At 34.3% G+C, this 13,975-nt stretch overlaps 1 protein-coding gene across 1 annotated transcript; it reads left to right on the forward strand.

The window, feature by feature from the left end:
- Positions 1 to 5,749: 5,749 nt before the first annotated feature.
- On the forward strand, positions 5,750 to 9,288 carry LOC132638705 (protein argonaute 4A-like). The gene is made up of 6 exons (XM_060355498.1): positions 5,750 to 5,813; positions 7,315 to 7,513; positions 8,398 to 8,505; positions 8,608 to 8,722; positions 8,802 to 8,896; positions 8,960 to 9,288. Exons 3-6 carry the CDS (start codon positions 8,491 to 8,493, stop codon positions 9,101 to 9,103), a joined length of 369 nt encoding a protein of 122 aa, XP_060211481.1. The 5' UTR covers positions 5,750 to 5,813; positions 7,315 to 7,513; positions 8,398 to 8,490; the 3' UTR covers positions 9,104 to 9,288.
- The last annotated feature ends 4,687 nt before the right edge of the window (positions 9,289 to 13,975 follow it).

Genomic DNA, 13,975 nt, shown 5'->3' on the forward strand with positions numbered 1-13,975 from the left:
GTTCTAGCTAGGAAGGAGGATGGAGGTGTCGTTTTCGGGAGTTAAGACAATTTAATATGACAATGCTAGCAACGACAAGATGGAATGTTATCACCCGGCTGGATTCAGTTGTTAGTAAATTATTGAAGGCTAAATATTCTGCTAACTCAAAATTTCTACAAGCTAATATTAGTACGAATTCGAGTTTTGTCTTGCGCTCATTATATGCAGGCAAAACTGTGTTACAACGAGGGTTCTTACGCCGAATTGGAGATGATGTGCTACACAGGTATAAACTGACTCGTGCATACCCATTACTAGTTCTCATTTTATTCCTACTGAAAATAGGTCCGATATTGATGATCTAATGGTATCCGACTTGCTCAAGCCCTAGAAAAGGGAATGGGATCTTAACATTCTGAAATACCTTACATTAGAATAATAAACAGCTAGCACCAAATATAATTCTTTTGAAGTCACTTTTATAAAGTATTCTGGATGGAAAAGGCGTTATCACTACTAGGTGGTGCTTCATCCACTAAAAATCATATTACTAAATGGAAAAAAACGAATGAGAATGAGATAAATATAACACAGATGCTAGCTTTGATATTCATAGTGATCTCGCGTGAGAATGTTGATATGCACCGCTAGAGGAATTTCATTGTCGGGGAAGCAAGGTTTTTAAATAAAGTACCTAGCCCGTTAGTTTAAGAGATTATGCGCGTTTGGGAAGCTCTCAGTTGGTTGAAGAGCTGTTTTGCTAATACTGTGTGGTAATTGAGACAGATAATCAACTAGTTCATCAAACTCTTCAAAGAAACATTTCAAATAAGGGTGTGTTTGGTATGATGGAAAATGTTTTCCTAGAAAATGATTTCTTGGAAAACAAGTGATTTTCCTACTTATTAAAACATGATCCAGTGTTTGGTTTGACATGACAGAAATATCAATCCAACTCTCTAACCACATGCACCTCCAACCCCCAATTCACTACCTCTCACCTCCTAACCCCCCCCCCCCCCCCCCCACACACACACACACCTAAATTCCAACCTTCCCTACTACCCCCACCCCACATTTTGCAAAAGATCCTACTTTAACAAAGTGGCTATTTTTATAAGATAACCAACTACGTATATACCTTTGCAAATAGCCTTTTTTCAAGACAACCAAAATGACTACTTTACACTTTGAAAGACAATCCAGAAAAGTGACTATGTTTGAAAAACTAGCCATTTTTTAAAAGTGACACAAAATGGATATTTTGTAAATGGGCCATTTTTAAAAAGTGTCATAAAATGGAAATTTTTGCAAAATTATATTTCTTGCAAAACGACTGAAAATGCAAATTTGCAAAAATAGCAACTTTTTTGTCATTTTTCAAAAAATGACCACTTTACAAAAGTAGTAATATTTGTGTCAATTTTAAAAATAGCTACTTTACAAAAGTGGACACTATCTTACAAAGGGAATATTGCAAAAATGTTTATTTTAATACTTTAACAACAAGGCAATTTACAAAAATGGCTACTTTTGCAAAGTAGTTAGTTTTTAAAAGTAACTATTTTCACAAAATGACTATTTATGAAAATTGGCTACTTTCAAAAAATGACTATTTGTTAAAAAGTATCTACTTTCACAAAGTGGCTATTTTCTAAAAGTGACTATTTTCTTAAGTGACTACTTTTGCAAAACACCTATTTTTGAAAAGTAGCTACTTTTCGGAAGTAATACTTTTTAAAAGCGGCTATTTTTGTAAAGTGATTACTTTTGTGAAGTTGCTATTTTTGAAAAGTGCTACTTTCACAAAGTGCCTAGTTTTGCAAAGTTAAGAGATAGGGGGTGGTGGTAGGGAGGTGAGAGGTAGGGGTTGGGGTAGGTGGTGATAGGGGTAGGGGTGGTGTAGGTGGTTATAGGTGTGGAGAGGGAGATAGAAGTCCGGAACCAAAATGACCCAAAAAAAAATAAAAAATGAAGTGAACCAAGATACCCCAACAAAACAAATGGTACCAAAGTACTGCGTTAAAGGACTTAACCGTAACGGCGCAGTTAAGTCTAATAGCGCAGTAATTTACAGTGTTAATGACATCATTTAAAAAAAAATTGTTTGAATAACGCACTAAATGAATGTGTTATGCAAGTCCCATAAATTTTTTATCCAGTATACTTAAGTAAGATAAAATTATAAAATAAGTAGTAGGGAGAAATTGGTGAAACTTTAAACGGTCATAACTTTACGCTCGCACGTCAGATTTACGCGATTTTTTTTTTATTTTGGATATTTTTTCGAGATCTAGCCGCACAAACCGCCAGTTTGGCCAGGCCAATTTTTAGAAAAACCTGATTTATCCCATTCAATTTGAATTTTGCACCAGATTGGATTTTCATTCATCTTTAGTAAAACTCTAATGATCAAAAATATATTTCGAGATGGTAATCCCGTGGTAATGATGTTTTGAAGGTCAATTTCAAGGTTCAAAATTCAATTTATGAAAACAATTTAGATAGCATTAGTGAACCTAATAAATAATAAAAAATGTCACCATTGTTAATTTCATAAACTTGTCTTGGTGGTTTAGCCATCTCTTTTTTACTTCTTTTTTATGCCAACCACCTGGGATCAAATCTAGGTGGGAGCATTGAGAAGAATACATTAGATATATTATGGATGCATGGTGCATGATGCATGATTTAAGTAAATTAAGTATATTTTTTGCGTATCTATTTCTTAATGATAAATCCTATTTTACTCTTTGTTATCGCTTATAACTAACTCGCGTGATATCCTAAGCTAATTATAAAAAAATAAAGTTACACATTAACTAAAAAATAACACGCTAAAATAAAAAACTTAAAGTTAATGATAACAAGTTTTCAAACAATCACTAATAATCGAGCACTTTTCAACCGCTAAAACGACGACCCGAAGTTTCATTAATCGCACAAAAAAATTGAGTTCTACATTAAATATTTTTGAATCACACAGTAAATGACAATGAAATTTTTGTCTATGTCTATATAAAACATAGACAAATCACACAGTAAATGACAATGAAATTTTTGAATTTAAACAATGCTACTGTTAAATTTTGAAAAAAACGAGAATACGGTTGAATTTTGAAGAAAATGATATTACTTTATCAGTAGCTTCAAATTAAGTAAAGACATTCATCTACTAACACAGACAAATGACACAGTGAAGGATAATGAGAAAAATAAAAGTGTGAAAATTAAAAAAAAAAAAAAAAAAAAAAATAGCGCAGTGAATTATTATGCTATTGGACTTAACCGTGCCGTTATGGTTAAGTCCTTTAACGTAGTAATTTACTGCGTCAAAGATACTTTGGTACCACTTTTTTTTGTTAGGGTATTTTGGTTCACTTTGTCTTTTTTTGGGTCATTTTGGTTCCGGACTCGGGAGATAGTGGGGGGTGGTGGGGGTGGGTGTAGGAGGGGGTTGATTAAGTGGTGGGGTGGGGGTGGTTAGGTGGTGGAGGGGTAGTTTGGGTGGTGTATGGGGTGGGGAGTGGGGCTTCGGGGGTGGCGAGGTGTGGGAAGGTTGAGGGGTAGGGGTTAGGGGTGTTGGGTAGGTGGGGAGGAGAAAATGAACTCGCAATGTTACTTGGGGAACTTGTTTTCCCTGCTTCCATTAAGGAAGTCATTTTCCTCATTTTGAAGGAACTTGTTTTCCTAGAGAAAAGGTTTTCCAAAACATTTTGATCAACCAGACATGAGAAAATTGGAAAACATTTTCCTCCATACCGAACACACTCTAATTCTTATTTTGATTCTCTTATTTATGATTGTAACACACTAATAAAAGGTTTTCAATTAGTGTATGTTTCTCTAGTTAGAAAATCAACGAATCAAGCTGCTCACATTTTAGTTAGGACGACTGTTTCTATGTTTGGTTTGATGGAATGGGGATTTGTCCCACTATCTTTTATTTCTGATTTACTCGATTTTGATTTGAGTGATAATTGAGAAGTTATAATAGTTTGTTGATGTTAGATTAGTTGAGAAAATTATTATACTTCATATTGTCAGTCGACCTTATAATGACGGATGAGTCGAATCAAATACAAGGGGCACTGAAGGGTAGTTTAAAACTTTAAATTTGCTAAAACAGTAACTAAAGTCACTGAAAGTAAAAATAAATAGTATTTATATTTTAAATTCAAATTTTCAAAGAAAAGCTGTTTTTTCCCGATTATGGTTGCTTGTCTAAACAAATGACATTTTCACAATAAACATGATTATTTATGTGGGCATATTCTTGTTAAATAAAAGAAAAATCTTGTTAAACAATATTTATAACTTCCTCTGCTTTACATATGAACTTTTGCAGGTTATTAAAACATTATCTTTCGACGAGAAAAAAAGAATAATTTCTTTCTATTCTCTTTTATATATATATGTTAATAAAAGGAGCTGTGAAGGAAAATCTTCAAAATTGCTCTAATTTTTTAGGCTTGATTGTAATTCTATAAATTGTCTTAAAATTCATTAAATATGTGTGGATAATAGTGTGGATGAAATTGCAAATATTATTAGGTAACAAAAAGATAGCCATCAAATACGCGTGGATAGCTTGAATCACAGTTTTGAGTAAGATTTTCTTACCTGCTCGGAATAAACTATTACGTTTCCATCCATTAAGTTTTTCCCAAACTTTATATTGTACATACACGAACACTTTTTTCCTATTTACCATAGTATAATATATGGGTTTTCTTAGTTGTTTTTATGGGTTAGTACATAATGACCCTTATGTGTTTTTATGGGTACTTAGTAAGACCCTTGTGCTTGAATGTATTATTTGTGTATAATATTTTTCTGCGGTGGTTTTGAATACTACTGTGAGATTGAATTTTTTTTTTTTTTGCCTTCCATTTTCTTTCACTTTCAAAGTAATAGGTTTTGAAAATTAAACTTTTTCCTTTCAGTTTTCCATTTTGGGTGAAACTAGCTAAATGCGTTTGGTCATGAAAAACCAAATATTTTTCTATTTATTTGGAATTTTGAAGATGGAGTTTTTTTTTAATTATAGTTTTTGCAAAGAATTTTTTTGTTATTTGAATGTAATGAAAGTAAAAAAAAGTGAAAAAAGGATTTTAGGTATTTTTCAAATTTTTTCATCTCAGCTTTTTCAGACTCTGACCGGACAACTTGTGCTACTACTAGAAAGTTTGTTACTGGTTTTCTTTATCACTCTTGGTGGCAGTCCTATCTCTTGGAAGAGTAAAAAGCAGCCAACTATCTCTCTTTCTTTAGCAGAGGCTGAATACAGGGCTCTCCAAATGGTTGTAGCTAAATTAGCATGGCTTAGTAGACTTCTATTTGGTTTGCCTATTTCTGGGCCTATTCCAATTTATTGTGATAATCAGGTTGCTCTTCATATTGCCAAGCACCCTGTTTTCCATGAGCATACAGAGCACAGCGAGACTGATTGCCATTTTTTTCGAGACTGTTTGAATTCAGGACTTATTTCTTTGCATTTTGTTCCTACAGATGGTCAACTTGCTGGTCTTATGACTAGATCTTTATATGGTGCATCACATTGTATTATTATGTCCAAGCTAGGAGTGGTTTCCCCCTCTACCTTGAGGGGGTGCTAGCACCTCCACGACCCAGCAGCCCACTTCAGGAGATTAGGCCCAATATGACCCCGGCTCAACTTAGAATTCTTGCACATTTTACATTTGAGTTTTAATTCTGATTTTTTGTATAAGTGTAATAGACTAAAGTTGACCAAGCAATAAAACAGAAAACATAATAAGAAAATTTTCTCTCTCTTCTCTCTATCTCTCTTTCATACGATTAAACTTAAGGTTAGTGCTTTTTCTTCTTATCTTGTATGTTTTGCAATCCAACAGGTTTTGAATACTATTGTGAGATGGTTTTTTGCTTTGTCTTCCATTTTGTTTCACTTTTAAAGTTATGGGTTTTGAAAATGAACCTTTTTCCTTTCAGTTTTCCATTTTGGGTAAAAGGGTTTTGAAACTAGCTAGGGATTTCTGCTCTCTCTATGTATCTATATCTACCGTATCTATATGTTCTTGCTTTGCTCTTTTCATATTTGTTTCTGGGTTTCTTGTTGAATCATAGTATTTGTAAGGGGAAAGGATTTTTGTTTTTAGCATAGTATAATATATGGGTTTTCTTAGTTGTTTTTACGGGATAATACATAATGACCCTTATGTGTTTTTATGGGTACCTAGTAAGACCCTTGTGATTGAATGTATTATTTGTGTATAGTAGTTTTCTGCGGTGGTTTTGAATACTACTGTGAGATGGTTTTTTTTTGGTCTTCCATTTTGTTTCACTTTCAAAGTAATGGGTTTTGAAAATGAAACTTTTTCCTTTCAGTTTCCCATTTTGGGTGAAACTAGCTAACTTAGGCGAATTTAAGAGCCCTTAAGAACTTCACTAGTTGGTTTGACTTCAAAACGATCATCCTCCACCCGAATTCATCAAGAATGAATTCATATAGATAAAATATCATCTTAACACTAGATTTTTACATATTCACACCTAGTTCAAGTTTACGGGGTGTTACACCATGCTTCTGCAAGATTGTTAATTGCTTATCATAAGTTGAAGTTGTTGTCATTTACTCTGTGCATGACATTAATGATGATTATGATAAATATTTTAATATTTATTTTTATACATTATATATTTCTTACAGAATATTATTACACATTATTTAAGTATGACAGTTATAGAGAGGTAGTTTTACAAAGAGTGTACTGCTATAAAAAAAATATCACTGCTGTTATAGGTAGAATGCTGTTATAGAGAAGTAAAATATAACATGAAAAATCGGTTCCGGAGAAAATCAGGCCGTTATAATATATTGTTATAACGAATGGCAATTATAGAGAGGTTCGACTGTATTTATAACTTTAAAAATCCTAATAATTCTAATTTGGATTATGTGACATAGTTGTAATACCTTCCATTTTAATTTTCTTAATAAATCGATGAACGCTTTAAAATTTGTGGCATATCAGAGATTTACTCACGGACACCAACTCAATTGTATCCAAATATACATGTATATGGTTCGTATGCTTCTTCGGTTCTTCCCCTAAAAATTTCAACTGTTTTTATTAGTTAACCATTATTTTGTTGTGAAGGAAATGTAACATTTTTCTTCAAAGAATATGCGTATTAGTGATGCACAGATTTAACTATAATGCCTTTTTAAAGTAATTAAATATTCATCTATAACATCTTCATAAACAAATGTGTTCGATTATTGAAAAAATGTAAAGAATTTTCTAGCATTATTTGTAAATGGTGCTAATTGTGACATTTTTGCCTTAGGTTGAACTATATTGTGAAGGAATTCCTGCAACAGGCATAGGGCAAAAAAATCAGGACAAGCTCATCCAACAGTATGCATCGGAGCTAGGTGGAATAGCTTTCGCCTATGATGGTGAGCGGCGCTCTTTCATTACAATTGGTGCACTACCTGAAAACAAACTGAGATCACTATTCTAGAGAAGGATGTCTCTTCTTCAAGGTACGTTGCTAAACTTCTTTTCACATTTATTGTAAGTGCTTTCACATTAATTAATACTCCCTCCGGATAAAAAAAAAAAAAGTCCACTTAGCCATTTGCACACCCCTGAAGAAACTACTCACTCCAAGAAAAAAAATATGTAAATTGACTAAACTACCATGAATTAAGATTTCCATGAGTATTAGCTTGAAACATTGGGACTTGATCACTCAATACTTAACATTAACTAGTATGAACATATTGCAATGATTAAAAGAACACTCCGTTATTTCTTCTTTAAGTCGGTTAATGGAGTAGTTAAAAGTGCTCCAACTTACAACACTTACCGAAGTAGTAAGAAGAAATGAACCTTTAAACTTCTCTTCTCAAAATGGTCATCTAACATGGTTTAATATCCAAAATAAAATTTCAAAACGTCAAAATGGAGCAAATTTTCAATATTTACCACCAAAATTTGTCCTATAAATAAAAGAAAGTTTGGTTTCTGCATAAAAAATGGAATTTATAAGACTCTTGATCATCACATGCCTTGAATGAATTTTAAATGCCTAGACGAAACCATAAGTGATCCAAACTTGGAATTTGTGAAAAAACACGGAATAAAAAAAATTGAATAGTAGTCAAACTAGGAATAACCAAATGTTGAACCTATTTAATGATATCAAAGAAAATTGAAGTAATAAAAGCCTTTTAGGAATATGTAAATAAGGGCAATTTTGAAAGAATAAGGTGAATCTTTTCTTAATTTGATAAGTGAACAATTTTTTTTATAAAAAAAAAAAAAAAAAAAAAAAAAAAACTAAGTGGACTTTTTTTTTTTTTTAATCCGGAAGGAGTATAACCCGATTGTATGTACCAACTAAATTTCTGCTTCATTTGTACAGAAGCATATATACAGTGGAAATGCAACGTAAAACAGATTTTGCTATCACATATGTTTCACAGTTTTTGACAATGTTGGACACAATACTGAGACAATGTGCTGCCATACGGTATAGAATTGCTTATTAACTTATTCTGTTTTTTTGCTCATTTTCTGTAGTGACAATTTATTCTAGCTAGTTTTCTAAAAAAAAAAACTATTTTTTCCTTAGAGGGGCGGCCTTTTTATGCACAAAAAGTTTGCCTATCTTGGTAATGAAGATTTAGGATACCGGGGTTTTCATTCAAGTTACTATTTCACTCAGAAAGGCCCTTCATTGAACATGGGTAAACTCTTATCCAGAAATCACATTAATCTCTCATCCCCGGATCAGCATCTCACATTTTTTTTTTTTTAAATTTGCAGATGCATCAACCCGTGTCATTGCGAAGCAACAAAAAGTTATGGACTTCATTATTGCAAATGCTAGTGAAGATCATGCCAGTATTGATTGGGTCAAGGTAATCAAATACTCATTTTTCTTTTCCTTACATTAAAGTTTTCTTAATTGCTCCTTTGTCCAGGCTGAGAGGATGCTCAAGGGTCTGAGGATCAAGACTATGATGGTTCGCATTTTCGCAGGCGGGATTAGCGCTCGGAAAAGCTATTTCGAAATCGTTGATACTCTTTCGAACTTTGTTTTAAAAAAGTCATCTCCTAATTTTTAGGAAAATTAGTTTTGAAGGGTTTATTCATACACTGTGAAAAATCCTTCTTAATCCAAAGTTCTAGGTAAGGGTTCTGGTGATCCCCTAGGGAAGGTATTAGGCACCCTAGTATTAAAGATCTGTACTATACGGTTGACCTTTGAATTCCAATGTGTGAGTATTTGCATGAACTGTTTATTTGGTGTTTATTTCCCGAAAAAAGTCTGTCATTTTCCATATCATTTTTTGAAAAGAATTGAATGTATTCCCTTTACATATAGGTATTTAGGTTCGGATTCATAATACCCGGATACAATTAGTTTCTTTCATATATAAGGATAATAAATAAAAAGTTCTTTAAAAGTATGAGATAAATAAATTTTGTTCATGCTTGACTCATACATGGTCCGAGTTAATCCATTTAATACGTTTTTTAGAACGTCCTTATCTAAAACTTTATGTTTACAAATTGTTTATTCAGGTTTAATTTACAAGAGTTTGTTTATATAATCAAACTAACTTTTGGTCCTGGAATTTATCTTTAAAACCAATTGTTTATAACATAAGAGTAATGTTTTTGACATGGGCTTAGGCCCAAATTTATGTTCTTTTTCTGGAAAAAAAAATGGTTAAAGTCTGTTGAGTTTTTGGCCCAAAATCTTATTTCTTCCTTTAATTACTGGGCTCAGCTCAAAACATGTTTTCTCTTATCTTTTTCTGAAAATTTTTGGTTAAGTTGGGCCTTAAAAATGTGATTTTAGGTTGGGCTTCAGCCCTCAAAATTCCTCAATCTTTTGTCTTAATTTAGTCCAGAAAATATGAGCGTTTTGGTACACGAATACACTACATATGTATAAAAATCGTTTCTCTGACTGGTTTTTTAATCCAAAGAAAGAAATTATTTCTGGCATTTAAAACATATTATTACGCGCATTTTGAAACCTATTTTTTTCTGCATGGACTTTAAAAGAAAGTTTTTCAAAAAAACACTGAGTTAATAAAAAAAACGTTCTTCTTTAAAAAATGTCAAGCATGGTCTTTCTTTGTTTAGGGAAAATGATAACAATTTTTTGTTTTAGTAAAATGAAAGTAATCCTTTTCATTCCTTTACTGATTTGTTTAGCCATTTGTTATTCTTCCAGAAAATGTTTATATTAATCCGGGCTTTGAAAAAATCACATTGGGGGGCCTAAGGTTGAACTAAACGGCATATGTACCGTTTACCTAAGATGCCCAATCCAAACCATAAATGATTCAATAATAGTGTGAGTTTGTTTTACAACATACAAATACAACACTTTAATCAATAAAGGAACTAGCATGATGAAATTTAAGGAAAGAGGGATATGCTAGGGGTGTACGAAACCTCTAATGGACCATTTTTACCCATGATTGGGCCTTCATGTCATTCTCACCCACTGGGCCTTCAATAATAGTAGCTTCCCTTTTTCCTTCTTGGACTTAACAGTTTTTGAAAGAAACTTTCCTATTGGGCCTTTGGCCTAACAGGGTGGCTGGACTTCAGCCCAAATGGTCATGCAGTGAGAGGGGGGAAAAGGAAAAGGAACCAAATTAGTCTGTTTGCTGAACCTATCACTAGCATAATTATACACATATATATACATGTATATCAAATTTGATTACAAGTGCACAATTAAAGGACTTGATCATACACTATTGGCTTCACTGAACTGCAACTCATACCATACCAAAGAGAAAAGGTTGTCACCACTCTTATTCTCGACGCCGCATAAGTTCCAAGGGGTTTCACGAACCCCCGACATGGCTAGACATCGGGAAATGGCTAGACCTATCCCTCTAAACCACCTCAAACTCCCCAAACCAGTGTTTCCATAGTATACAATCAGAGCCTCAAAGTTGTGCACAAGCATCATCACATAGGGAAGTGATTTAGATACAAAAAACATTAAAAGTGAACTCAAAGTCATCACAGAGAGACTGAGGCAGATATTGTAATGCAGTGATGTATAAAATAACATAACAGCTTCAAGATACTTAGTCAAATAGGCGATACAAACAAGCCATCATCTTTTACTCATGTATACATGTTGCCTATAACTGGTCCATTCTCTTATATACACATAGTATACTTAAAACATACACATGTGATGTGTATACCAAGTGCATACCATATGTATATTCCTCTTCCTTTTCATTAGCCTATGCATATTCTGTGTATATCCACACTCTATGTGTTTAACGTTTAGCCTCAAGATCATTTCATTCATCTGTTCAAAGATAAAACTAAAGCTAATTCAAAACTGACTTAACTCTTATACATATCCAATAAATGATTCACCAGTTTCACATGTTAGCAGACCTTATAGTAGTAAGCATGAGAACTGCTTAATGCAATTAACAGAAACACAGTAGGGAGATGTAGGTAAAGAGAAAAAATTCTATAACTTATGATCACCAAAACAGGGTTGGAACACCAAGAAGTCTGAACTAAAACAACATTAATTTGAATTGAGACTGTGCACATTTATATTCCGAGGAAACCCACAGAAATGAACCTCTGTTTTAGTCAAACAATAGTAAGAGCATATATACAACAAGATTTCATGTAAATTGCCACTTGAATAAAAAAGGAGAAAGGACCAGCTATGTATGTCACCAAGTTTCACAAAAAAATGGCATAAAGTTTAAAACAATTCTTTGCAACTCAGGATTTTTTAGACTCCTAAAAAGACAAGTCCATTTTCCTTAGAGATAAAGAAAAAAATCACCCTATTGAAATAACCAGTTTCTTATCGCCATTTCATTTTTTGACACAGACCCAATGTTTAGTTATCTCATCCCATAGTTCTAAACATGATAGGATTTTAAACACACCAACAGCATAGAAATAAACCTTATTAAACAGAGTACCACTTTACCTTTTCAATCCCAAGTTTACACTACAATGCACATTAAAATCTAAATACAACAGTTCAAGTTTAAGAGCAAGGATCCTCACCAACCTCATGTTAACCAAAATGTCCTCTTCCTAAATTCAAATTAAGTCTACCACATAATACAGACAGGTTTAAACATAAATGTATCATACAGGTTTTTGAACATATTCATTCTAAAACAAATAGAAAAGCAAGCACGTTGAGCTCTGAAACATGAATCTAGGTCCTAATGGATAACTTACCCCTAGAACTTAGTTAATAGCAGTTTTTAATCCCTAACTTGACTGGAATTTTACAAGGAATCCATTAGAGGCATCAAAAGCGAGTTTTGTGATCGTTTGGCACCAGAAATGTCACGACCCAGCCCCGTGGGCCGCGACTGGCACCCTACCTGGGTACCCAGACCGAATCACACGTTCATTTTCAAATCCAAACTTATTTCATAATTTTTCGAAATCATATCGAACATAATTTATATCGAGTATGTCTTAAGCGGTCGTGCCAAATCAAAATATCATATCAAATACAAACTGAGCGGCGGAATGGACATCGCCGGTCAAAAGTGCAAATATAAGCATAAGGGCCATTTGGGGCCGGCATAACAAACAGACCGCCTTAAGACCAGAAAACGGAATCCGACAAACATACATAGGACCCTCGCCCCACATATATGACTACAGGCCTCTACGAACTCAAAACAAAGACATATGGCGAGACAGGGCCCCGCCGTACCCAAATAGTCAAATATACCGAATATATACAAAGCAAAAAGAGTCTGTACCAAAAGTGGACTCCAGATCAAATAGGAGAACTCCGGAATAGCAAGAAGTGAAGCCTACTGCGGAGGATCACCGATATCTGCACCTGCGGGCATAAAACGCAGCCCCCGAAGAAAGGGGGTCAGTACGAAATATGTACTGAGTATGTAAAGCACGGAGTACAGAAATATGGATCAAAACCGAAAGTAAATCAAATGTCAAAGTGGAGTACAAATGGGTAGATCAAAATCTATATCGAAATCATATACTTATACATAATGCAATAAATCATGCAAACGCTTAGGAACGTGGTCGCCACTCCGACGCTGGCGCCACACACAGCATAACACCAGAAGGTTTCAAATCTCCGTGCATCCCCGAACACAAGCATAATCATAGGTGAGCGTATCGCATCACAAGCCATATCACAGCATAACTCCAAACGGAACCCGGCCCTATGGCGAAGCCTCGGGAACCGTAACACAGCATACGGCCGAATTGTCATAAGGCGCACGAATCAAAACCGGCCCGGGAACCGGTGAGCGAAGTCATAATAAGGCACGAGCGGAGTCGTGAGCAAACCAATGCAATTCGTACTTCAGAATAGTTTTCCAAAACGAAGTAAACCCATAAGTCATATCATAATGCAAAATAGTCGGGTACTTAGCCGATATAAAGTTTCATTTCACAAAACATTTCCAAATAGTACGCATAGCTCAAAACGTAACTTAGCGTATTATAATGTTCAAAATACATCTCATAGGAGGGAATTTCACAATCGAAAGTATCGTATCCAACTTTATTCACAAAGATAGCCCAATAAGGCAAATAGGGCGTTTCAGGGTAGCGGGCCCACCTCGAGTCAAAGTGAGGTGGCAAACTTATCTTTACGAACATTTATATGCCAAAGGTCATACATGGTCGTTTCTAGGTTACCCGACCACGTTTCGATAGGTTTCGGACGAGCGGTGGCATTCTAGCCAAAATAGAGCCCTTAGGCTTCAATCGAATTGAATGAATAGTAACTTTTCTGTGGATCGGGTTTCGAGGAGCAGAAATGCTCCGGAAGTTCTCATATTCGTCTAACACACTAAGATATGCCAAATGAAGGAGTGGGAAGCTTTACATACCTCACAGACGTCGTAAGCTCTCCCGAAAGTCCAGTCCCGTTTCGTCAAAAATCTGCAAATGGTCAAAGTTACCAATTGAGATTCTTA

The sequence above is a fragment of the Lycium barbarum genome, chromosome 4 (genome assembly GCF_019175385.1).
Source record: "Lycium barbarum isolate Lr01 chromosome 4, ASM1917538v2, whole genome shotgun sequence".
Taxonomy (NCBI): Eukaryota; Viridiplantae; Streptophyta; class Magnoliopsida; order Solanales; family Solanaceae; genus Lycium; species Lycium barbarum.